This window comes from Mugil cephalus, chromosome 1, assembly GCF_022458985.1.
Source record: "Mugil cephalus isolate CIBA_MC_2020 chromosome 1, CIBA_Mcephalus_1.1, whole genome shotgun sequence".
NCBI lineage: Eukaryota > Metazoa > Chordata > Actinopteri > Mugiliformes > Mugilidae > Mugil > Mugil cephalus.
The window spans coordinates 2,011,828-2,037,170 of record NC_061770.1 but is presented as its reverse complement, the minus strand read 5'-3'; the positions used below and the strand labels follow the sequence as shown (position 1 = coordinate 2,037,170).

Genomic DNA, 25,343 nt, shown 5'->3' with positions numbered 1-25,343 from the left:
CTCAGCTGGTAACCTGAAACTGAGATGACACAAACCTGGTTAAAAGAAGTCTCTTTGAGGGTCTGTGGTCCCCTCTCCATCATGGCGTGTAGAGGTTCCAGTACAGCAAACATGCCTTTGACGTTGCGCTCCCCAAAGTAAAGACGCGAGGCTTCTTCAAGGCCCTCGTGCCACATCTCGTGCCACAAGATGGCCACTCGGATAAGCTCCTCACTCACCTGGATGAAAAAATGTGAAAAGGTTGTGACACAATAAAAGGAAAAAGAATTGTTGATGGTAAATCATTTCTGTATGATCAAGTATCTGTGGGATGCACTGGGACAACCCTGATCAACAGAGGCCCCTCCCCTGAACCCATAGGACCCACAGGCCCCTAATAACATTCTGTTGCCAGATACCACCGGCCCATGCTCATTTTCTGATGAGTCACAGCTGTTTTGGAGGCACAAGGGAGACGTACACAAGATTAGGAAGGTGGTCATAATATTGTGCCTGATCAGTGTATTTTGCTGGGGCCTTACTGACTTCCAGACGTGCACCATTTCACCCATATCATTTTATTTTATTCAGAGTATGAAATAAATAATTTCATCTCTCTACCATCATGGCCTGCTGAACCAGAGTGTTGCAGTGTTCACACATGTTCTTCAGGATCTTGTTAGCAGCATTGTGGCGAGCGGTGGTGGTGGACTTAGAAGCCACAGTCAGTGGGTAGATCAAAGCCTGGGGAAGAACAGAGAACAATCACTGATGGTATGACTTTGAGTAGCCTTAAAAAGCGGTCTTGGTTCTGTTCTTTGTTATAAATAATTGTCTGTAGCTGTGTAGTAGAGACCCACCTGGGGATGATACCGTCCAATGTCTGTAAGCAGCTGGTGGATGAGGCGGCCCACCAGAGCTCGAGGGGTGTCAATTCGAGCTATAAGCTGTGGGATCACCTGCGTAGGTAGAGAAAACCCAAAAAATCTCAGTAAACTGCTTTAACACTAACTGTTGCACATGAAAAGGATTTCATTCATCATTCATCACTTCTTTGTGTTGAGGCCAACATCACTTCAAATATGTGTCTGTGTGTGTGTGCCATACCTGCAGCCAGGTGTCTATTTGAATGGTCTTGATGCCTTCCACCAGAGCTTCATTTACTTCAGGCCAGTGACCATAGTCAAACCACAGAGTCAAAACCCTGAAAGGTTAAATAAAATAAACAATCAGAATCTTTGATTGCTTCATTTTCATGATGTAACAGCGCAATCACAGTACACCACCAGAGGTCCTCATACCCTCACATATCACATGTGATGTACGTCCATGCGATTTGGCTTTACAGTTTCTCCATCATTTAACTTACCTAAGAGTGTCCTGTAGGTTATTTCCTCTGGATAATGAAATGGAGCGGAAGAAACCTTGAACGGCAGGAACTGTGTACAAGAGCAGCGTCTTCGAGAGGTCCTTAAGAGGGATGCACACAGCATATATATATATTTTTTTAAATGCATGACAAATACAAAAATAGTTATAATGAGGAACATAAGGAACATATTGTATTTCAGATGCAGCCCGTAAGTGGGTATTGTAAAGGACGATCACCATACTTTAAAATTCCAAAACTCTATCAGTATCTCTCTGTTGTCACATTGCAATTTTAACATCTTGCCAGAATCAATGCTCCAAGCATCACCTGAAATGTTTCTCTTTCTTGGAAGAGCAGGAACTGTTAATTATGCTTTCTGAGTAAGTCCATATTGAGACCTGTAATTGGTCAGTAATTTCGACCAATTACAGGTCCAACCAGCATACTGGATGAGATATGTTGTCAAGGTGACACACTGCCCTGATGATACAGAGAGTATTGTGGTTGAAATTTGGCAGTTGAGACAAAAAGACACTGAATGACTGATGGTTTTTCCTATAACACTCACCTCATTGACTTTCTTCTGGCCTGGTGAGGGTATAGGACTGTGATCAGTACTGTCCACTTCACTGTCACTGTTGCTGGCTTCACTGTTAGCGCTGGCACCACTGGCATGTCGCAACTTTTTCTTCTCATCCCGTGCTTGGTTCTGGTGTTTGTAGTGCAACACTGCTTCAAAGTTCATCACAGCCCAGGCATGCCAAGCCTGGCAAAAGATATTAAAAACTCTGTCAAACTGGTTTTCTAAGAGCTGGAAACTGGAAAAGGCTTTTGTTGCTTCATTATGTCATTTTCAATTTTTTTCAAGATAACAGATATCTCCTGAGGGGGCTATAATTTTCTGTTCTGAACATATGAGTTTGATGTTTGCTTTAATATGCAACCAGTTATTAAATACTAAGAGCTGGAGGAAGTTGGCGAAGATGGATGTAGCTGTAGTGAATGCAGCACAGGTGAGGACAGGAAAAATCTAAAATATTTCTAATTATCCCATCAGCTCATATCTTATGACAATATAATGAGTGGATTAAATGAGCCGTGCAGAAACTAAAACTAAACAAATAAGTTTGTTATGACATGTTTGGTTAAAGGCCAATAAAATGGGGCCTAAAAGTTTTTCCTGGTGACACATCAGTGTCAGAGCAATCTCTTACTGACACAGCTGGGATTTTACTGCAGCCAGAGAGGTGTCAAAAGTCAAAAGGTTAGAGTTGAGAGGGAGGGACTGACCTTGTACCAGTTGCGGTCGTGCTCAGTCGAGTTGCTGTAATACTGCAGAACTTTGGGGATGGTGCTCTCATTGATGCCCTGTAGGCTGAGCTGCCATTCCCCTAGCTTCAAGAAACATCTGCATGGGGGAAAAGGAGAGAGAAAGACAGAAGGTTTAAATAACTTACTAACCATGCCAGATAGATATTTTCATATCATTAGTTATAAAAATGTTGGTGTAGCTCAGAGTAGAAGCTTATATACCCTTATACAAACTTTGTTCTGTGAATAATAGACAAACATGTTCTGGCATTCAACAAAAAGAGACACTTATAGAAGTAGTCTGAGGTCAATGTCATTAACAGAAGCTCTGCAGCAGTAACTAATTGAGTGAATACATGAGATAAGGAATTCACTGTTGGAACAAGCCAAAGGAAAAAAATATATCCTCTAGAGTTTATACACTGATCAGGCACAACATTGAAACTGCTGACAGGAGTAAAAAACATTGACCATCTTGTGACAATTCAGTGTTCTTCTAGGAAACTTTTGGATTTGGTATTCATGTAGATGTTACTTTGACATGTAGCACCCATCTAGACCAGACCTGGCACCCCCACCCCATAGCAATGACACAGCCATCGAGGGCAGGATGCAGTCTGACACGGGCACACAAAAATGCTTCAAGAACTCAAAAAATATAAAGAACAGCACAAGGTGTCGATCTGGCTTCCAAATTCACTAGATCCCAAATTGATCAGAGGCCCCTCCCCTCAACCCATAGGACCCAAAGGCCCCCACTAACAACATCCTGCTACCAAAAACCACAGGACACCCTCAGAAGACCCATGTCCATTCTCTGATGAGTCACAACTGTTTTGGGAAGCACAAGGGAGACGTACACAATATTAGGGAAGGTGGTCGTAATGTTTTGCCTGTTCGGTTTAAGTATGCTTAAACTGCCATTGTTCATAAATAGTTGGCAGCGATATTCAGTAAATTTGGAGGCAGTGTGTTAAAAAGGAGTTAGATAATGCTATATGACATGTTATTTTCAGGTATATATCAAAAGTATTACTTCTTTAAGGCAGCAGAAAGATCGTTGAATCACACCTGGAAATGTTCAATTATCAAACCAATTTTTCTTTAACATAACCTGGCAGTGAACTGTGCAGCATCCCAGAGGAATTAGGTCTATCCATCACCCACAGACACAGATGCTGTGTGAAGGCATAAGCCAAAGTAGTTCGGCAGAGGACATATGTAGAATTCACATGCAAATACAGTGAAGTGAGCAACTGGCAAACACTGTATTGTCAAGCCCATCAACAGTGTGATGTTTGCAGAGGTTCTTCAGAGGGCCTCCAATAAATTGCCTTTTGGGATAACGCAATACCTCCTGAGTGCTTTTCCATGTGAGCGTATGGTTCAGGTTCAGCGTGTCGAGGCCAAACTGTTTCCGTAAACCGTTAGTAGGTTCAACTTTTGTGGAAGGCACAGGTGGAGGACAGGGCGTCTAGGAACACTGGAACAACATGTTTATTCACACACAGTAGACACCAGAGTCATTGGTCCTACGTGTGGTACCACAGAAATTACACTGCATTCTTTGGGTGAAGAGTGTTCATGTGACTGTGAATGTGAGCGTCTAACTGAGCAGTCCAGGTGTGCTCCATACCACGCAGCCGACCTGTACACATGAAAGTGTGTCAGAATGTCTGCAGAGAACCCGTCTGGGCTGCTACTGTACAGGTGTTTTCCCTAACGTGCATTCCTCAGACAGCCAGAGTCTATGTGGGGATGATGCAAATATAAAAAAGCCCCTTCTGCCCCACTTATAGGTTGGCATGTGTGATTTACGAGTTAGGAGTTAGGTACATGCGACTGCTGTGTGTTGGTGCACATGACCAGATGACACTACTGTATGATTTACTGTACATAGAGTTATGCCTGTCTGTTCCAATAGCCCACTTCTGGCTTGTTTTCTGCACAGGCAAGGCACAGCTGACTAAAAGATGGAGCTTCAGATATCCTCCTCAAATATTATGAAAAGCCCACAATAAAATTCAAAAACAACGTCTTTTAGATCTTAATGTCATTCCCAGTCGTTTTGGGAATATGAACCTTTCCACGTTCAATGCCACAAAATTAGCATTTAAAAACACAGGCCAGCCAATCATCTGAACGTCAAGCTTATTAATATTTTTTCTTTATTTATTTATTTTGTTTGAAGTGAACTGACATTGAATCTTTTCCCACAGTGAGGTAACAAGAGTGAAAAAGTGTTATGGCCGTGCCAGGACTGTCAAATGAGGTGGAGGTGAAGAGGTGCAGGTGCAAAACAGAGACCTGATGATACCTACAGGCACGGTGCCAGATTTACTGCCCAGTGGATTCTTTTATTGAGAGGTTTGAAGTAAGATATTCAGAAAGTCTGGGAAGCTTTAAAAAAACAGACCATATGACGCCAATGAACTTATAAAAGGTGCTACTCTAGAGTGAGTCATGCTCACGGAAAATAAGTTAAATGCACTGTACACGACCTTGTGTATTTACAAGACTTCCTATTTTTTCCTTGCTCCTTGCTCCAGCATGTTGCTTTGTGTTTCCTCTGGCATGCCAGTAGGTGTATGTTTACACCTGTGCTTTTCCCACTGGGACATATCTTCTGAAAAGTTTAATTAGGTGGCCAGCCGCTGACACTGCGCTGCCAGAAAGGGACATACCTGGCCATGAGCTTGTGGAGCTCCTGTTTGCGTTGATGGTCCTCTGCTGCAATGGCATGTTGGGCTTGCTGTTGGACACCTTGAACAAAGTGTTGCATGTGCTGAAAAGCATCAATCTAGAGAGAAACAACAAAAATACCAATAAAAAGTCAAGACTTGGTGTCACAGTTATAAGTTACTGTATGGCTGTAATTAGCCATGTTGCCTGTGTTGCTTTGGACCTTTCTGTAATCACTTTCAATAAAAATACAAACATGTGGCTTGTGACACATGTTTGCTGAACTTCTTAGGACTGCTACCTTGAATTCCTTGGTCTGATGTTAAAGAATAGACAACTGTCCTGCATGCTATATAGCGTTAACAGATTTGGTATGAAAACCACTGCAACAAAGAATGAGCAACAGGTATAACGTCTGCACAAGACACTGCCCAAATGGTAATAATGGATTTTCTATGGACAGCATTCTGTATGTTTTTCAAATTAAATACCTACAAATATTCACGAGTGACAAACTATAAAATCATTTGTATAAATTTAACATTGAAAAGTAAAATTTAAATCAGATTCTGTTTATTTAACTACTGTCAAGATTTACCTTCACTACTAACTGACTCACCGTAGAAAGTTACTATTGTGCAAGTTTCAGTCAGTAACAGCCCCACAGAACACCAGAAATCTAGCTGCCTGTGTGTGAGCTTTGATATATATTTATATTCTGATTTGTCTGGTGAGAAGCAGCTGGTTCTCGCAACAGCAACTCTCAAGCTCACACTTACCTAAGTCTCCTAATGAGACTACAGTTTGGAACCGCAAACACTACTCAACACCTGGCAATAAATGTGGGTGTGTTTATGTGTGTTCAGGGGTTGGAAATGAATGTACGTGAGCGTGTGTTTGGTAGAAAATGCCACAAAGCAAAGAAGTTCGGTCCCTTGCTGCTCTGGTGACATAGTGTTAGGTCACCACTGCTGTTAGTTGGAAGCTTGGCAGCTGTTCCTGTGATGGATTTTGGACCACAAAAAGCACAAAGAGTTCATTTAATAGACCATTTATTAGCAATCTATTATGTAAGCCTTCAGCTGCTCCGCAAAATGAATTATTTTCATTTTAGAGTAGCTGTTCAGATTTCAAATAAAATTAAGCCTCCCTTTCATGGCAATTACCCAACTCTTCATAACAAATGTTTTAACAACGTATAATATCCTCCTAGAAGTTCTGCCATTTAAAATATGGCAAACTATTTGTAATGTTACTTTAGTCATCAGTAACATAATGTCCTACCTCACATCTATCATTTTATTTGTGGCTAGTATGCCTGTGGGGGAAAATTTAACAGGCTTCTCAGAAAACAATTTACATAACACATTTCACCTCCGGGTACAACGGTCAGTACTGATTATTAACGGAATTTTCCAATTAATATAACAGCTACTTCTCATTACTTCATGATATATCATCACCCCTGATATAGTGAACTTGTCAGCTGTGACATATTTACACAACCAGCTGTTAAATTATGGAACAGTTAAGGAGAAACATGATCATTTGTTAGGAGTTGTGCTTCTGCCCACCTGGCAAATGTGAATATAACATTCATTCTCTTGTCTCCTTATGCTGGGTTCAGAAGATGGTGTTTTAAGATACTACCTGATTTTAAACTCAGGCTGCATCGCACACTTAAGGAGCCGCTTCACAGATATTCCATCCAGGTCCGTAGACATTAAATTAAGAAAACTGTCAACTAAATTTGTTTCCTGTCTGCTGCTGAGTGATCCTATTTTGGCCAACATGAATCTCCCATGTGTATAAAAGTGTTCTTGGCCTGCAGGCCTGCACACACCATCATCTGTTTATAAAAGGAAATCTTTGAACCTTTAACACAACAGGTTTACTGTCCTACCTTACGGGCGCTCTTCCACATGTACTTCATGTATGCATATGTGACGTGGGGGTGGGTTGTGGGCAGTGGATGATCTAGTTGCTTGGAGGGGTCAACACCCAGAAGGAGCACCAGGGTCTTGTGGGCCAGTGCCTACAGGGATGAAGTGAGCAACAAAGGACAAAAAGCAAACTAAACTGTAAAAGAGGTTTATAGTTGAAGAAGTTATGAGATGACATCAAATACAGTGTTTTTTTTTAAGACAATACAAAGCTTATTCTTACATCAACCTGGACACTTTGTTTGAAATGAAAGTTTACAAAATGAGTAAACACTTGAGATTGGTGAATGAAGCACGTTTTTAAACTACAGAGAGAGATCAAACAAGTGACTGAATAAAGAAACTCAAATGACATAACTTGTTTCTTGTCTGTTATGTCTGCTTGTCTGTGTCGGGTGATTTTTTCCAACTCCTCATAGTCACATTTACTGCAATGTTTGATGTTGGCCAATCATCTCACATCTCTCCTTTCAGCCACATCACAGTTGGTGATTTGGCATCCTTTGTGTGTTCTTAAATATAACAACAGTGTGTAGATAGATGAATTGGCTGACTGTCTGTCACGCTTTTCAATCAATTAGAAAAACAGTGAGGTCAAGATGGAAAATTGCACCACTTTAATTGAGTAGATATGCCGGTTCAGGTTTCTAAACAGTGTGATTGGGGGTGCTGTGCTAATTTCCTCAATGCCAGCAGAAAACAGGGTGAAGTGAAGTTCATTTCACGGCTAGAGTTGATGGTTGCAATTAAGAGCTGGACGCCCTTTTCCTATCTGACAAAACTGATTTAATGAGCTCTGATTTCCTCTCCCTGGAAGTCATGAGCTTAGAAGTGGGTATGAGAATACAGAGGGGCTTTGTACAAAATGTAGTACTGACCAGACGTCCACTCTTGCCACAAAGACTGGCATATTTCAACCAAGTCCTCATGTCCTCATGGGGGCTGATAACCAGCGACCTGACCATTAAGATCCTCTGCCAGTCTTCTACAATCCGCTGACAACCCTGTAAGAAAACACACAAAAAATGAATTACTCTTTTGTTACTCTCTTCAAAGAGAGGCACCTCCTTGTTAAACTCAAAAGAACACGTGAGGTTTCAAACCCGAGGGGATACCATTACGACCAGTGGTCCCTGGTTTCAAGCAGGTACACATGTGAGCACAGGGTCATGTGTCACAGAAAAAGGTCCACACATGTCTGTAAAAACTATTTGCTGATTGCACTTTATTAAATATTCCTTAATCCAAACCTCAACCTCATCATCATCATGATTAAACACAGAGGTGCAGAGATGAGTGGCACACGTGAGTACGATTTGAACTTAAGACAAATCTACAGACAAAACAATGTAACCTGATTAGAATTACACAGCCAGGCACGGTATGTATTACGCTACATGGCTACTAGCAACAGAACATAACTGACACCATCTAGTTTCAAAGAGGATTCATCCCATCTTATTATTTGCTTCAGAGTAAAAGTAAAAGCTAAAGGTATGTTGTGGCAGCTCACCAGTAAGTTGTCAAAATCTGAGGGTAGAATAAATATTACAGTTCCTGAAGCAGACTTGGGGTTATGGAATGATGGGATAAGGAAGGAGCAAAGCAACTGAATGAAACTATGCCTAGTGATTACAATGACTAAAACAGTTTAGTCTGGGTCTAGCTGCAAGAAATTTCAGATAGAATTCAGCTGAGCAAAATTATCCAGTTCATCCTAGTTGATTGGAGAAAAAAAAGGCATGTGGATAGGGGCATCTTTGTGGTCTAAGATGAGAACCACATTATTGCATCATTTAGCTGTGGGCCTTAACTGCAAGTCATCATACTCTCTTCCTCCCTACACAGACATGTCAGTGCATTAATTCCTTTTAAATTCTTAAAATATTAAAAGATTTTTTCTTACATACGTTCTTTATGACATTTTAATTATTTCAATTACAAGAAGCTACGAGCCGAGGGAAGTGATGTAATACATGAAATAGGTGCTCAACATACACTCACAGGCTATTTCATTAGGTAAACAATTGCAATCTAATATAAGAGCTTTGCTCTTAATCTCCTTTATGTGACGACCTGGCTCAAGGGAAATGGAGAGAGAGAGTTACGAAAATAGGAGGATCTGTTTCAACAAATTACATTAAAAGTTATGCAGTTGTCACAAATTAGCCCTGGGGAGCTTCTGTGGCTGAGGGTCTACCACAAACTGTTGTTTTCTGTCTGTGGAACCATACAAGCGTCTCGTGGGGTTGAAGAGTTCAGTTTATTTTGAAACTGAATCAGAAAGGTGGTAATTCACTGGTATCATCATTTTGGTGGATGCACGTGGTGCCGTTAAAATGGATTGAATTAAACACAAAAGTGTTTCTGTTACTTAGCCTAAGCCACTGACTAAAACGGAGTTGTGAAAATAGACATGTGTCAGTACATTTAAATTCAAACCACAGCCTCAAAAATGAAAGCACAGTTGAATCAACAGCTCTCTCTCTGACTTCAAACAGATGCTTAATACTATAACCTTCATGAAGTTTTAATGCCAGACTTTTAAATTAGATTGCATTTGTTTCCAAGCTGATTGATATATATTGATCTTATACTGTTCCCTGTTCTTTTTAGAGTAATTTACACTTAGTGGCCACTTCATTAGGCTTCGAGCTGATTTTTAAAGAGAAAGAAATCACTATAAATTAAGATACAGACTTTTAGGCACTGTGTTTTAACACAACCATTGCCATATCCATTTCTTTGATGAGGGAGAAACTTTCAAAAGAAGAACAAAGGAGCAGAGGAGCAGGACAGTGACTCCTCAACAGATGTGTGAGGTCAGCCTCTAATAAATCACCAGAAAAAAAGGGAACCCGTCAGGCAGCGCGGCCCCAGATTAGGCGCTGCAATTATGGGCACTTTCTGTTTGCTCAAATACTTGATCCTCAACAACCCCACATCTTTTACGAAGAAAGGGTGCCAAGACGATGAAGCGTATCTTGATTTTACTGCACAGTAAAAGGAATGGCCGAGCTAATTTTATAGAACTCTTTGAAATTGTAGTAAAGAACATTTGTTACGGTTTGGTGCATTAAGTTAACAACACAAGTTATTTGTGCGAAAAACAAATATTGTTGACTAATAAACTTCTATCCTCTCCATCTGTTGCGAGAGACAGTCATATGCGTATGATTTCTGGATTGAGGCAGCAATCATCACCTTAATTACTCTTGCTGCCATTGTGGGACTGAGGCAGGGCCAGTTTTTGAAAAATGAGCCAACATTGTTGTCAGTTTTCATGCAGTCTGTTCTAGTGTTGTGTTTGTTTTGGATTATTTCCTGCATCATCTGTCATTATTGTGTCATTCTAAAGTGAAAGGTCTGACCTCTGGGTACATTACGTATAGTAGTATTTGAACAAGACCAAATGTTATTTTGAAATGAATATACTGTGGGTAATGCATTATGGGTTGGCACATACGGTCTTCAGACATTTACAACCTGGGCTGTGGTTATGAAGACGGAGGTTTTTGTTTTTGGACAGAGAGGATTTTCCTAAGTGTCTGTAACATTTGAGCAATGGAGGAGAGGCAGGAATGCCAACAGAAACTTGCTTGAGCAGTAGTACACATGCTGTATTAAACTGGCCAGCTTGGTTACGATGTACTAACGTGTCAGGAATGGTGCATCACATGGATACAGTACGAAGCTTAACAGTTTATCTTCCTGACTAAATGTTTCCATCAACATGCACATGAAATAAGTGTAATTAAGTAAATTTGTATTCAGCTGTAACCCGGCAACACGGAAAAGATGGACATGAACAGAATTATTTTAGATCAGATGACATTTGTCTCGAATTTCAAACAACTGGCAGGCAGTAAATATTTCCCAACCACTGGTGGATTTGTGGTCCTTCCACGTGTCCATCTGTTTCACTTCGCAACATATGCAATACTGTAATTTACAATTAATAACAGCAATCACAATCAATCTCAGGAAGCGGGAAGAGTTTAGATAAGGTTACAGTGTGGTATAAAAGAAATGAGCCACACTTCTGTTTTTGAAATTTCCTCGAAGGCTTTTTTTATGCAAAGCAAATACTTCATCAAAATCGACCTTACGCTGATTATGATCAGTTTGTAAACAAAACAATCAAACTAACAAGTAGCTTAAATAAGCAGTTTATAAAGGTGTAGAACAGGCATCACCAAATGGCGGACCCCAGTCCGGGCACAGACCCAGAGACAGTTCTGCCCAGACCCGTTGAAAAATTAACCCTTAGACCTGAACATCCGTCTGCGCACACAAAGAAGCTTGCGGTATTTGAATTACCATAACTCACGATGGACAAAATTCAAAGCGTGGTTGAACATTGGGAAATTGCACTTTCTGGAAAAAAAAAAAAAAGCTGCCAAGGTAATAATGACGCACCGCTGCTGTTGCTTCCAGCTGCTCCAGGTTGAGGAGCGAGCACCATCGCGGAGCCCCAGGAAGAGAGAGTTGTTTGGAGGAATTTCTTGGTAAAAACGAAGTTAGTTAAACCCTTGAGGTGTCACGAAGGTCTTCCAGACAAAAGCACAACTTCCCAGTGTTCAACCACAATTTGAATATTGTCAATAGCACAAACAAATGTTAGTTACAGTAATTCAAAATCAGCGTGCTTTGATGGATCGCCAGCGATCCGTTTGGGCTTCAAATGGTTAACGTTAATTAAAATATAATTCATCGTGCAGGCACCGCTAATCTTGTTAATACGTTAGGAGCGTCATCAATGGCCAAGCCAATCAAATCGACTGTAGTTCGATAAGTTCAGACTTGTTGGTTTGTTAAAAGGAGGCTATAGGCTATTACTTGGAAAACACTTGAAATTTGACAATAAATGATATAGAAATGTGCATACGTTGTTGATTTTATTTACATCAGGGTACACCAAATCTTAGTAACTGGACCTCTCTGAATTTTAATTGAATACCCCTGGTGTAGTCTATATCAGAGTTCACTTTTTCAATTATAGTTGGAGGCAACAAAAATGATAAAAACATTGATGTGTTTCTGCCTGCTCTGTTCAGTGGGCAACGCTAAGATTCGCATCATATGATAGCTGAGACGGTACACACTAAAGAGTAGATAGCTAAAACATTTATTTAAAAACAGGAGTATTTTCTTGATTTGGAAATATGCGGCAGATGGAATGAGTGTGGTTGTATTGATAAAATGACAAGGTTGTGTCTGTGAATTTTAAACAGACCAGCTTGGAAAATAGCTAGTTTTTGCTGCATGTGGAACATATCTCATCACCTCTGAGTCTCCCAAGGGGGAAAATACCACTGTTTTAGTGCTTTTCAAAATAATTTCAAATTCCTAAATAACAATACAAATCACCAAGATGGGAACTGAGGGAGGCCCAGTCATTGAGATATGTTTATATCGTCATGTTCACATGGCTGGTTGGTATGTTTCACATTAGTAACAGTAGCCTTTCCAACATCTGCTTTACATTTAATTTGCAGTTGTGCACGTGACTGTGTGTGCATCCCTATATCGTGTTGTAGTTACCTGAAGCCTCTCCCACCATGTTTCCCTGATGATGTCCCTCCTCTCTGGCACCAGCTTGTACTGAATTACCTCCTCTAGCTCTGACAGCATCTGGCAAGACACCATGGCCTAGGAAACAAGCACACACACCAACTCATTCCTATTCACACATTAATCATTATAATGACAAAATTTATATTGTTGAGATGAAGTAAAAGCCCCTTCAGTACAATATGAAAGGATCATTAGGTTGTAAATTAACTCAACTGAATGCATTTAGCAACCCACTGGACCTGCCTGTGTGGCATCAGTCAGAAAAAGTTGGTTATCTTGACACTAAGATTGTTTACGTAGCAACACCAAAGACTTCATATGCCTGCTGACACTTCACTGCTGACAGTCTGTGGATCTGAACTGTTGTATGGATAATCCCACAAATGAGAGGGCCGTGAGATTTCAATATTATGTCATCACTTCAAAATATCATATTTAGTTGCTGTGACATCATACCTCTACATATGCATGCTATGAAAAATTGGATGGTCAAGTGGAGCCAGACAATGGATTTTGTTGGTGGTCTCAGAGGAACACTTACCCCGTATGCTCGACTGTAGCTCTCTCCAGCCATGGCTGTCAGCTCAGCATCCAGGAGGTCTCTTGCTTTGTCGATACACTGGATTTAAAAAAAAAAAAAAGAAGATACATTTATATTATGACAATAAATTTTAAAAATCTGTTGGTAGTATTACCACAAGCTTCTGCCGGAAAGTATAAGCTTTCGAGCCAATGAATCTTGTTTAAACTAGTTATCTCATCCATGCATACTTGCATCTCCATAAGTCATCAAACATTCAAAGTGGCATTTCTCCAAGTTACCATGACCCCAAAATGCACAATGACACAATGCCTCCAAAAGAGACTTTAATTCAGAAACAGCTGGGCTTGGACTAATGCCAGGGAATAAAAACACGTTGTACAAATGAATGAAGGCTTGCCACTGCTTGCTGCTCACACCCTTTTCACTCAAAAGCTGCCAGCAGTGGCACATTCATTTGGTTAGAACTAGAACGCCTGCCTGTACTGCAAAATTATTTGATGTGCTGCTGCGTGCCAAGTGTTTTATGAACAGAGGTAAATGAACTGTTAAGGCAGTGATGTGAAAGTTATGTAACCATGGTCATGGATGTCAGATGTACTTTTTAAAACAGCCTGATGAACATTCAGAGAAGGAAAGAGGAGGTGCAGGGTGACAAAGAAGGATTCAGAATGGGAGCGGTTAGTCATGCTTCCTGCCATGACCACAACACAAATTGTGAAAAATGTTTCCTGATGTTTAACTAAATGTCAGCGTGCACTCACTTCCAAAAAATGTTCTTGGTACCTATTTGTTTCTTAGCTTATTACTGTATGCTACTGACTTTTACACAGGAATAACACTTATCCAGAATCAGTGCTGCAGACATTCCATCGTCAGTGTGGGATAAATTAAAGGATTATCTATCTATCCCTGAGGACTGAAAAACTGTAACTGAAAGAAAGGCCTGATCCATGGAAGCAAGGACAAACAAGTACTGTGTTTGAAAGTCTGCTGATTTTTTATGCTTGTATAGCCAATGTTTATGGGAACTGTTATTAGTGAGAATGTAAAATGAGGGAGAATGACTGAGGAAGGTCTCTGGGGCCAGGACACACAGCTGTTTCAGACCGACTCCCCCCCAATTACTTTTTTTTGCAGGGAGGGAAAACAGGAATGTCGTGCCAAAACACCTCTTCAGGCACGCACGACAAGAGCTGGGGTTATGGGAGGTTGGCCGTGACAAGGTGACAATGAGGCTGCTTCTTTGCAGTCTCCCCTCAGTTATAGTCCTGTTTACTCCTGAATTACCAGGATAGGGCCTCGTTGGAAATGTGTAGTCAAGACGACTCCCGATAAATGCAGTGTCTGGCTTCTAGCAGAACAAACAAATCATGGCCCAGTCTTCTATTCTATTACATAAAGGTGGCTTATGTATTTAAAATGCTGAAGTACAAGGGTGATCTTACTTCATGATACATGAAACCAAATCAACAGTTTTAGGAAACATGAAATTATGTGCAACTGTGAAGTGAAAAGGACAGCTCCGGTTGTTAAAATCCCATAAGACGATTTACAAATCAAACACACATTGTAGGAGTACTTATACTATAAATGTTGGCACAGCCGATTTCTTTTCTATGGGGAGCATGACTGAAGTGTCTACACGTCATCACTGAAACAAACCAAACACTGAGATTTGGAAACTAAGGGAACCTGAAACCTTTCACGCAGACACACGCCGAGACTCGTGGAGCACATGTCTGGTTGTTGGGGGCATGAACGGAAGAGGGGAACAACCCTATGGAATCAAAAGGACTTAAGTGCGAGGATTACCAAGCCCATCCGGTATACTACACTGAGCTCATGTTGACATTTGAGCTTTCACCCTCGCCCCATCTGCTTCTCATTTCTCTTCTTTCATTGTGAGTGGATATTGTCAGCAAGAGTCAAAAGTCTGCCTTCTCTGTTCAGCTGATGGAGAATCCTATAGGCTACACCTGGACATAATCTCTACATTGAAGGGAGGAAAGGGTTGTGAAGGGAAGGGGGCATAGAAAGCAAGTATCCAAGGATTTGTGGTGAAAAGGAGACTGAGGATGAGTCCAAGGAAATCAGAGGAGCAGGTGTTTACTGGTTCCAGTGATGAAGCTTGTGAACATTAAACATGCTGGCATTCAGCTTGAACAAATCCATCTCCAGGGACCATGAGCTCGTTTACATTTCCCAACCTTCATTAAATGTGGAAAACGCCATCTACCTACCAAACGCTGCAGACAGGCTCTTTATATGTCTGAGGCTAAATGCCGTGATGAATTCTAATTTTTACAGTTAAAGTATAAAAGGAAAAAAAACTTGGCCTGTTAACTTTTTTTAATGAAAAGCCTGAGCAATGGAGAAATTTGATCCCACCTCTAAGAACCTATACAACTTTTCAAGAGATTTTCCCTTTTCATAAGACTTGATGAATTACCACAAAGCATGCCTTTCAATGCCATCTAAAATACTGTAGTACATTTATACTGTAGATGACTCAGAGACTTTAATAAATACACACAAGTGTGTGTGTGTGTATATATATATTTGTTGTAACTTATGTGCAATGTCCAGTTTTTCTTTAAACAAACCTTTTTAGCACTTGGTATAAGTGAAACCCACCTGTTGGGCCAATGAGAAGAGGTCTTGATGCAGGGCTAGCACTGCCCTGTAAAAAGCACCATCGTGTGTATCTCTTGGGATCATACATGTGTACTCCTCCATGCTGTCCCAATGTCCTGGAGAAATAACAGTCAATCAGCAGGTTCATGATAATGAGTATAACACTTAATGATTTAAAAGCTACTTCAAATCAGATTAAAGCTTTAAGTCAGATTTAAAGATCCGAATCACACTGCACCCCAGATTGCTATAGTTTATATAACTATAACCTCAGCATTTTTGCTTCTCAACAACAGTTTAATATAGGCAAGCCTGCTGATTTGTCGCTTCAATCTTTATGACTGAGTTTAGAAAGTCATAGTCAAAGAGCAGAAAACTGAGGTTGCTTCTGCCGTTTTCTCCACCATTGCACATTATAATATGTCAATATTATGACTGGATACCATTCCCATCTGGTTATGTGAGGCGGACTTGGCAAGAGCCATTAGTGCTTTCACTGCTGCATTGTTGAACTCAGTCAGACAGAATGGCGTAAATGCTCCCACACTGACTACTGTTTTATTGGTCACTGTCAACCTTTTCGTCTACAGTTTCTTAAAAACTGTTATCATTCATTTATATCTGACATTAGGTATTTAAGTAATTACCTAGACCCCAGGCAGCTGCAGCTGCCATACGAGCCATCTTTGCCTGGGTTTCCTCGCTGACCAGCGTCCATTCTTCACAGCACTGCTGATGCAGTTGGCCCCTAGGAAGCGTTGAGCATAGCAGACAAAGAAAATTTAGATTTGTTCAAGAACATGGTCAAAGATATGATGAAATCAGATAAATATCACAATGTGCAGTGGGATGACGTCAATGAGAAACTGACCTCAAGTTTCCCTGCTGGTCAGCTAATTAGTGGTATAGTATTACTGTCACTACAGTATTGACAAATAGACCACTAAGAAGACCCTGGTTCACACAAGTGCAAAAGAGAGCCTATACTGTACACGAGTATTGTACAGTCTGGAAACAGTTGCACATGGTGTCTGGTATTTTAAACAATGAACATGCATCCACTAAATGATGAAGTTGGCAATTATAGAGAAATGATGTATTCATCTTCAACTGATATTAATGTGATAGCCATTTCTTTAACTGCTGCTTTAAACCTTCTTTGTAGCAATGCTTTAAAAGAATCTTCTATTGTCCCAATGTTAATACACACACGCCTTTCCTGTACCAAATTGAATTGACAAAATCATTCACTAGAACAGCCAAGTGCCTCTGGCATTATTTACTTATTCATTTGTTCCTGCAGAGGAACATCTCAAGTCAGTGTACCGTCCCAAATAGGTTCGATAATATCAAGCATTCCAGCAAACAGATGGATGTCGCTGCCAAGGTTGGGTGCATCTAACCAAGACTAATGCTCCATTAACAACAATCAGCACACTGTCCGGGAGGGGATCAAACCCACCGCATGTGTTTCACAGGCAGGATGCTGGAGAAAACTTAGTTGGGAAAGTGAATGAGCAGGAGGGGTTCACAGAAAAAAAGAGATTCCTGCTCAGATGGGGTCAGTGAAGAGAAGCTGTTTCCATCTGTTAGTTTATGACATGAAACTCACAAATACAATATTCTGTGCTACACTGGCATATATGGGGCAACAACAGACAAACACAGAGGGTCCAATGAAAGCAAGAAAGTTATCGTTTGACCCAGAATGCTAACATTCACATCATTGGAATTTTGAGGGTGAAGTAGATAAAATAATACTCACTGTCATTGTTCACAAGTATTCCACTAGCAATCAGAATAAAAACACCTCAGTGAAAAAAAAGCTACAAGAGGCACCCTAAACTGGTTTTTATCCGGAAAAAATAGGTGAGGAAGGTGGAAGAAGAAGTATTTTGTTGTAATTAGTGCAAAAATGCCCATAAATGAGTTTCAGAAAGTTATAGTGACCTCTGATAACCAAACACTAATTTTGTCAAATATGAGGACATCACTGAGATGTTGCATTCATGAGAACAAGAAGGATGGGCAACCCAGACATAAAATGGTTGTCACCAACGTGGGGGCTTTAACACGAGGCTTACTACAAGCCAAAATTATTGCAACAGCCAACAAGAGTTAGTAGTTAAGAGTTATGTCAAGGGAGTAATCGCAAAATAACAGCATTTCCAAAGCTGACAGATACTTGACAGCTATAGAATAAAGAAGGTGCAGCATGGAGTCTAATATGACTCAGAACAAGTGTCAACTGTTATATCCTCTCCTAGCCATAGCTATACACAGACACACACAAAGCTCCACTTCAGTCAAATGTTTTTCTTGTGAAATGACTGAATCATTTTACAAGAAATGAATCATAGTGTATACAACAATGACACAAGGATGGCAGGTTACATAAGCATATCAACATCTGCTTTGCCTCAGAGTTCTGTGACGATCCACATATTTGGATCCCTTGGACATCTTGTGACTTTCTTTTTCCCCAAGAATTCTCTTTGAAGGTGGGCGGTTGTTATGGAGTTGGGCCTCAGCTGTGGTGAGGTTTCCCTGGAGTGGCGGCACCTCTTACTTCTGTTGGATGTCTGTTCATGCATTTACCAGTAAAATTACTTTTGTCAAGCCAGAGGTACCAAAAGAGGGACCTTTTTGTCTGGACTTGTAAGAAACAGGCCTCCAACACAAAGAGCAAATCAGAGTGGGACATGGAAGAGCTCACAGCAAGTCTACAATCTGAGTTGTTCTCTATTGATCTGAACTCAGATAAAAAATTGAACCCAATGTGCTTTTTTCTTCTATTAAAGTGAATCATGGCATACCAAAAAGCTCAGGACAGAATGTGTTACAAAAAAATAACTTCTGCTAAACTGAAAACAGACAGGTCTTCGTAGTAATTGCCAGTGAATCTGAGACCTTAAGGCTATAACTGTGATTTGAATTCGTTTTAGCAACCCTGCATGAACAATAGGTATGACAAAGAACATACCATTCTCCTAGGGCCTCCAAGCACCGCATTCTGCCCAGGATGAGCTCCGGATCCTCTTTGTTCATGTCGATCTTCTTGTCATACGCCACCAGGGCATCCTCCCACTCATGAAGCTTCTCATACCAGGTGGCTTGGATTTCCTACAGGAGATAGGCATCACAGAACAACATGAAACTAGAACAATGTAACTATTATTCTGTATTAATAAATAATACATTAAGGAACACCACTCTGATGCATTTATTAAAAAATATGAATAGTCCTGTTCTCTTGCCCCCGGTTTGCTACCTCGCCTTTTTAATTAATGCATTACACCAGTTTAGGGAAAGCAAAGAAACAACAATAAAATAGTTGATGTCAATGCCCCACCCTTTTTTAATGTACCACATGCACTATGATTTTAATGCACCACATGTATTACTGGGGGGAAAAAGCAACACACAAATATAGATAGGAGTGTTTGTAGTGGGGTATGGCCAGGGGTGTTGGGGGCTGCAGGCTGTTCCTCCAGCTCGGGGCACCCCTATATTCAATCCAAATAAATATAAAACATACTGCCTCTGCCATCCCCTCCTCCTCAAACCTCGCTTTATATTTTTTTATCACCATCATATTATTATCATTGTTATTATTACTGTTGTTAATAGTAGTAGTAGTAGTGATAGTATTAGTATGAATAGTATTAGTGTAGGTACTATTATTGCTAATGCTATTATTATTTATAATATTTTTTGTCAATGCTGTACAATAATACATACAACAACAGCATGTTCTAACAAGGCTGTTGTGGACTTAGGGGTTCCTCAGTGGTATGCAACAAAACCTCACATTCTCCCACAGTAAAGCTTTCCAAATAGTCACCTCATAAACAAGGTTCCTGAAAGTCCACAGTGAAACAGTTTTTACTGAGTATTTACCATGCTTTTACAGAAAGCCATAAATGCAGTTTACAAACACTGAGGGAAAAACCGTTTCCACAGAAGTCCCCATTATTGAAAAGTCATACTTGACTGGGCCTGGCCTGGGTTATAATAATATGTATGTTAAATTGTGTCATGTATATGTTATTTTATATGTTTTTCTATTGCTTTCTTTTTTTTTTCTATTTATTATCCACTGCATAACCACGTAACCAATTTCAAGTTTGCGGCAACTGTAGGTTATGGCAATTTCTTTTATGGCTCCACTGCCATAGAGGGTTTAATTTAAATTAGTTTATTGACAATGAACATATGAAGTCTATCTGGTAAGAATAAAACAAAAACAACAAAAGGGTAGGAGACAGATCACAATAACAATGCACTTTTTCTGGTGTGTATTTGATGTGGAAAATCTGTGTAATCGTGCCCCATTCATGTCCATTGTTTGACAGTTGTTTCTTATGCACACCAGGTCCATCGACAGAGAACATGCAACACACCGGACATTTCAATAACAGTCAGAAGGTGAAACTAAAAACAAACCAAAAACAGCAGCCATAGAAATATGACTCCATGGGGACAGAAGAGAAATGTATAATATTTTGATTTTATATAATATAATAAATACAAGAAATTCAGTCACCATTACACCATTGTTTGCAATAAAGCACTAAATTCTTTTGCCATTGTAAAGAGGACCCAGTGGTTTTGGTATGTATGTATATGTGTGTGTATATGTGCATATATATATATACACACACACACACACACACACAAAATATAAACTACAGAGACACATAAAATGTGTTAATAATTTAAGAAAATCAAATAACCTGTCAATTGGACAAAAAGCTACTTGTACTCCCATGATTGGTGAGTGGAGCAGATGGGTTTTCCACATGCAGCACACAAAGAACAGGGTGTTCTGGGTCTCTGTGCAGCCACTCCACCTCATGTTTAAAAGTGTATATACAGAAGGGATATCCCGGGAAGAAGTGCATGCAGACGGTAGAGCTCATATAATACAGTCAACAAACAACACATTCAGCCTGAAAATGCATAAAGAAATGAAAGTTTTGAAGCTTGTGTAGGCTCTTGTTAATTAGTTAATAATGAAAAATGTTCTGTTTGAAATCAAGGAGTGTGCTGACTTACAAGATGGAAACACGTTGCTGGATTTATTTACTCTAAAACACTAAAACGATCATTGCAGCAATCACTAGAGATTGTGCCACATAAAATGATACAGTATACATATTAAACACACATTGTACAAGATATTTCCTAGATTAGTGCATAGGTTTGAAAATGTTTAAATTGTCAACATTATGTGCTGCCAGAGGTGGATGGACTAAGCAGCAGATTGGGCCAGTTTCAACAATTTTAATGAAAAGTTTTCTTTTGCAGCACTGGAAAAAGACCTAGGAAAAAACAGCACTTACCAGTTCACCAAAATGTTTCATGGCATATTCCAGCACACCAGATGCAGCTTCTGGCTGCTGCAGTTTGTTGTTGATGCTGCAAGATATAATAAAACACCAACAGGATATTAGTTTAATTTGAACACAACCTTGAGCACTTGTTTGAGGAGACTTACAGTATCAATAGTTTTCAAATCAAGTACTGTACTATTCACAAGGTTATGGTTGTAGATGCATTTGCACATCCTCCTTGTGAGTGACTGCTTAAAGGTGGGCAACTGTGTAGCTGTTGATGCCATTTCGTTACAGGTGTGTTGAATATGTTGCCACAGCTATGCTACCATAGCAATAGGCAAAAGTTCATTGAGTGGGACGTAACTGTTAACCTGGGCTAAGTGTCCAGACCTAGCTCTTTAGCAGTCACTTTCACCAAGGCTTTTTGCCTCCTAGATATTGTTACTCCATACAACTGATAAGTCGAAGAATAAACAAGGTTGTGATCCTTAACCAGTTTTCCACATTCAAAGAGTGCTAACAAAGACAGGGTACAGTATCGAGGCAATGGACACACCACCTTGCACTGAATAGGTAACTAGGTATATCCCTATATTATGGATGTCCCTAGAGCAGAAGAAATTCCCCCAACAATGAGGCACTCTTAGTCAGACAATGACCTCAGAAACATACCTCAATACATTTTACTAATGTTAAATATAGGCTTATATATTTCTGCAAATGTGTTTATTGTGAAAAGTAAATGCACCTATTGACATTCTGTCACCCTTGTCTGACAAGTGAAGCATTATCTGTCAAGACACCACAATTCTCGTATGTGCACCCTCCACTGACCCGCACCGCAACCACATCTGGAAACACTCAAATGAACCACAAGTCTATTATATTTCCTTAACTGCAATACTTGTGTGCAACCACGGCCAATACATCTGTAAAATGTAGTGTTTGAAGAGGGCCGGTATGCGGCGAGTTCCTGAAGACACCAGGCAAAAGCTGATGAAGGACATTTGATATATGTCAGAAATCTGGTGTGACACAGGGTAAAGGCCAAAAAATGTGATGAAATGACACAGCAAGTGGTCAGGCCAAAGCTTAGAGACCTCCTGATATAGACCAGCATGATGACAGGTAAAATAACAAAAAATCACAACAGGAGCCATCTTGTACATAGTTGAAAACAGAAGCAAAACTGAGAAACAGAGTTCAAAAGGCACAAGCTGTCCTAATAGTATGAATACACCTAAAATGTCATTCATTCATGTCAATCATGTTTGCTGTGTGACAATACAATATCACTGTAGATGAGGATAATTTTCTGTGCTTAACATACGTTTAAAGGGAACCTCAGTATTGAGATACTGCAGAATACATTATTTATGTGGATATGAATACAGAAAGTTAAATCATCATCAGATGTTAACAATGGGTTAACAAAGTGCTTCTCATGCAATAAGAACATTTGCTCCCTCTTTAAAATTGAAACATTTATCACTAGGGTCGCAGGGGGACTGGAGCCTGTCCCAACTGTCATTGGGAGAGAGGAGAGGTACACCCTGGACAGGTCTCCAGTCTATCACAAGGCTAAAACAGAGAGGCAGACAAACATTCACAATCACATGCACACCTACGGCCAATTTAGAATCACCAATGAACCTCACAAGCATGTCTTCGGACGGTGGGAGGAGGCTGGAGTACCCACACAAGACACAGGCAGAACATGCCTCGAATATGTTGTACATAAAAAATAAATCAAGCAAAGATGGCCACAGCCATTCTTGTAATTTTTTGATGATATATCAATTTAAAATAAAGCAAGGAGTACTGGAATAGAAGAAGCAGCCACAGCGAACTCTTAAGGCCATGACACCCCAAGTCAACTGTCAGCCATTGGCCAGAGAGATACCTATGAATGATTTATCAGCTTAGGAAAGCGGGGCATGGGAAGGAAACATTTGTTGAAAAACTAAGCAAAGATGGACACAGTTGCAAGGGCACACACATACACACACTTCATCTCATCTGAGCATTCAAACACTCAAATGCACAGGACATCTGTGCCAGCTGGCTGTTGGTCTCTGCGGTGTGTTTGAGTGAAACTCTTTGGTCCAGGCTTTGCACGCTGCACATACAGATCTGAACCTAGAGCCAATGCACTTGGTAGTTAACCTATACATACGTAACAACATATGTCAGACAGGTCAGGCAGCTGGAGAAATTGAGTGTAAAAGTGGAGTAGTGTATGAATTGTATAAAAATATACAAATAAAGAGAAATTGCTCCATGTTCTAGAGACACAGAATATTATGTTACCAAACTAAAGGTATTGGCCAATAACAGTTTTGATAAAGTGCCGATACGCTCTTACAATGAAACCATTACAACTAATTTTAGAAGTGAAATACAAGTTCTACCACACATCCAAGCATGAAAGGCATCTTTGATCTTGCAGACCAATTAATAATGTCCTTTTACGCACTCACATTTGAAGGGATTGATCCAAAGCCACTGGTGTAAACATATGGTAAAAGACTTAACGACCTTAAGGAAATCAAACCAGACAAAGTGTGATTACATAACATGAGAAAATGAGCTCATTTTAGTAAACAACATTTGTCTGAGACTCATGGAGCTTGATAGAGTGCCACGCATCGTCTATCCCAAAGTCTTCAATAAACACAATTACCACCCATTATTCTGAGTAACACTTGCAACGTCACATGGTTATATTGTATATATGTGCTAATTTAGATAGGACCTTTGAATGACTTCTTCTGTTGTCAAATAATCAACTTTCTAACACCGAATGAACAAAAGACTGCAACGTCTCCTTCTCCCACCACACACAAGCTGAGGTATGCTAAAACTGCCCAGATGTGGCTTTATCGGAGAATACAGATCAGAATGAAGGCTTCTCTCCTGCAGACCCAGGAGATTTCATTGTCCCTCCACTGAAGTCATCTGGCTGCCAGCTCCAAGCACGCGCAGTCTAAATGCATCCAGATGACAAGGCTCACGTAACGCTTTCCTGAAGTAAAAACTTATTAGCAAGCAGAAAATCTTGAGACCACTGTCAAATCTCTCTTTAGCGTGCAACAAGTATCACTTCCTAATTTTTCTCTGATTTGCTCCCATGATAAATGGAGACACCACACGAAGAGCTTGAGCTGAGGTTCCAAGGTCTAAATCTATCAGTATGTATTACATCTTACCATTAAAAGTAGACTCTAGAATCAGCTGCATATCCTGAATCATATCATTTTCATGCTTAATTCTAAACCCCGACTTAGAGGGTTTTTCTGTTCTTTCCACAGAAGTCCAGAAGGAAATATCATCTAAACCACGTTTTAATCCTTAAGGTCTTTCAGTAGAATCTATAATGTACACATTAAAAAATACCAGAAAAACCAAGAACACTTTTGAGGACAAATGCAGACCATATAGACAGTGTGATATATTTTGAGGGGTGGGGCTTAGCTGGATGCAAAACATCTCAACACCCTAGCCTGTAAACACCAGTTAGTATATTTCAATGGACTGTTTTGGCAAGAATGGACGAAGAAAACACATATTTTAGAGAATATACTAATACACTCACTCCCAAGATCATGACTTTCATGACTGATCATGAAAGTTTACCCTGACTGATGGGACTATATTCATGGATGACGGACGATCTGACCATACAGAACACAGAGGAGATTGTCTCACTCCAATTTCCTCTTTTAATCATGTTCAACCAAAGTCGTCTGCGACTGGCAGTGGCTCGTTTGCAATAAAAGTTCAAGTTGGTGTTTTTGCTTTTTCGGTTTTGGCAGCCATAAAGCAAGACAACATTCTCGCGGTTGACAGTGACAGTGTTCTCCTCAAGCTTCCCTTTGTTTTGCCTCCAGCTAATGTCACAAACGCCACGAAAATTAAGAAAACAGTGGTAGGTTATGTTTTGGAATACTTTTAATCAGAAA

The 25,343-nt window shown here is 40.1% G+C and overlaps 1 protein-coding gene across 2 annotated transcripts in view; it reads right to left on the bottom strand.

The window, feature by feature from the left end:
* Positions 1–25,343, bottom strand: part of mtor (mechanistic target of rapamycin kinase) — a 74,870-nt gene that overhangs the window by 9,772 nt on the left and 39,755 nt on the right. For both annotated transcript variants that reach the window (XM_047581986.1, XM_047581995.1), the window contains 16 exons: positions 21,388–21,463; positions 19,026–19,165; positions 16,690–16,790; positions 16,043–16,158; positions 13,406–13,483; positions 12,832–12,939; positions 8,166–8,291; positions 7,248–7,379; positions 5,347–5,462; positions 2,642–2,759; positions 1,920–2,117; positions 1,349–1,449; positions 1,087–1,183; positions 840–938; positions 601–723; positions 36–218 (listed from right to left, as the gene is read on the bottom strand). In XM_047581986.1, the coding sequence (XP_047437942.1) occupies positions 36–218; positions 601–723; positions 840–938; positions 1,087–1,183; positions 1,349–1,449; positions 1,920–2,117; positions 2,642–2,759; positions 5,347–5,462; positions 7,248–7,379; positions 8,166–8,291; positions 12,832–12,939; positions 13,406–13,483; positions 16,043–16,158; positions 16,690–16,790; positions 19,026–19,165; positions 21,388–21,463 (1,912 nt within the window). The remainder of the gene's footprint in view (positions 1–35; positions 219–600; positions 724–839; positions 939–1,086; positions 1,184–1,348; positions 1,450–1,919; positions 2,118–2,641; positions 2,760–5,346; positions 5,463–7,247; positions 7,380–8,165; positions 8,292–12,831; positions 12,940–13,405; positions 13,484–16,042; positions 16,159–16,689; positions 16,791–19,025; positions 19,166–21,387; positions 21,464–25,343) is intronic.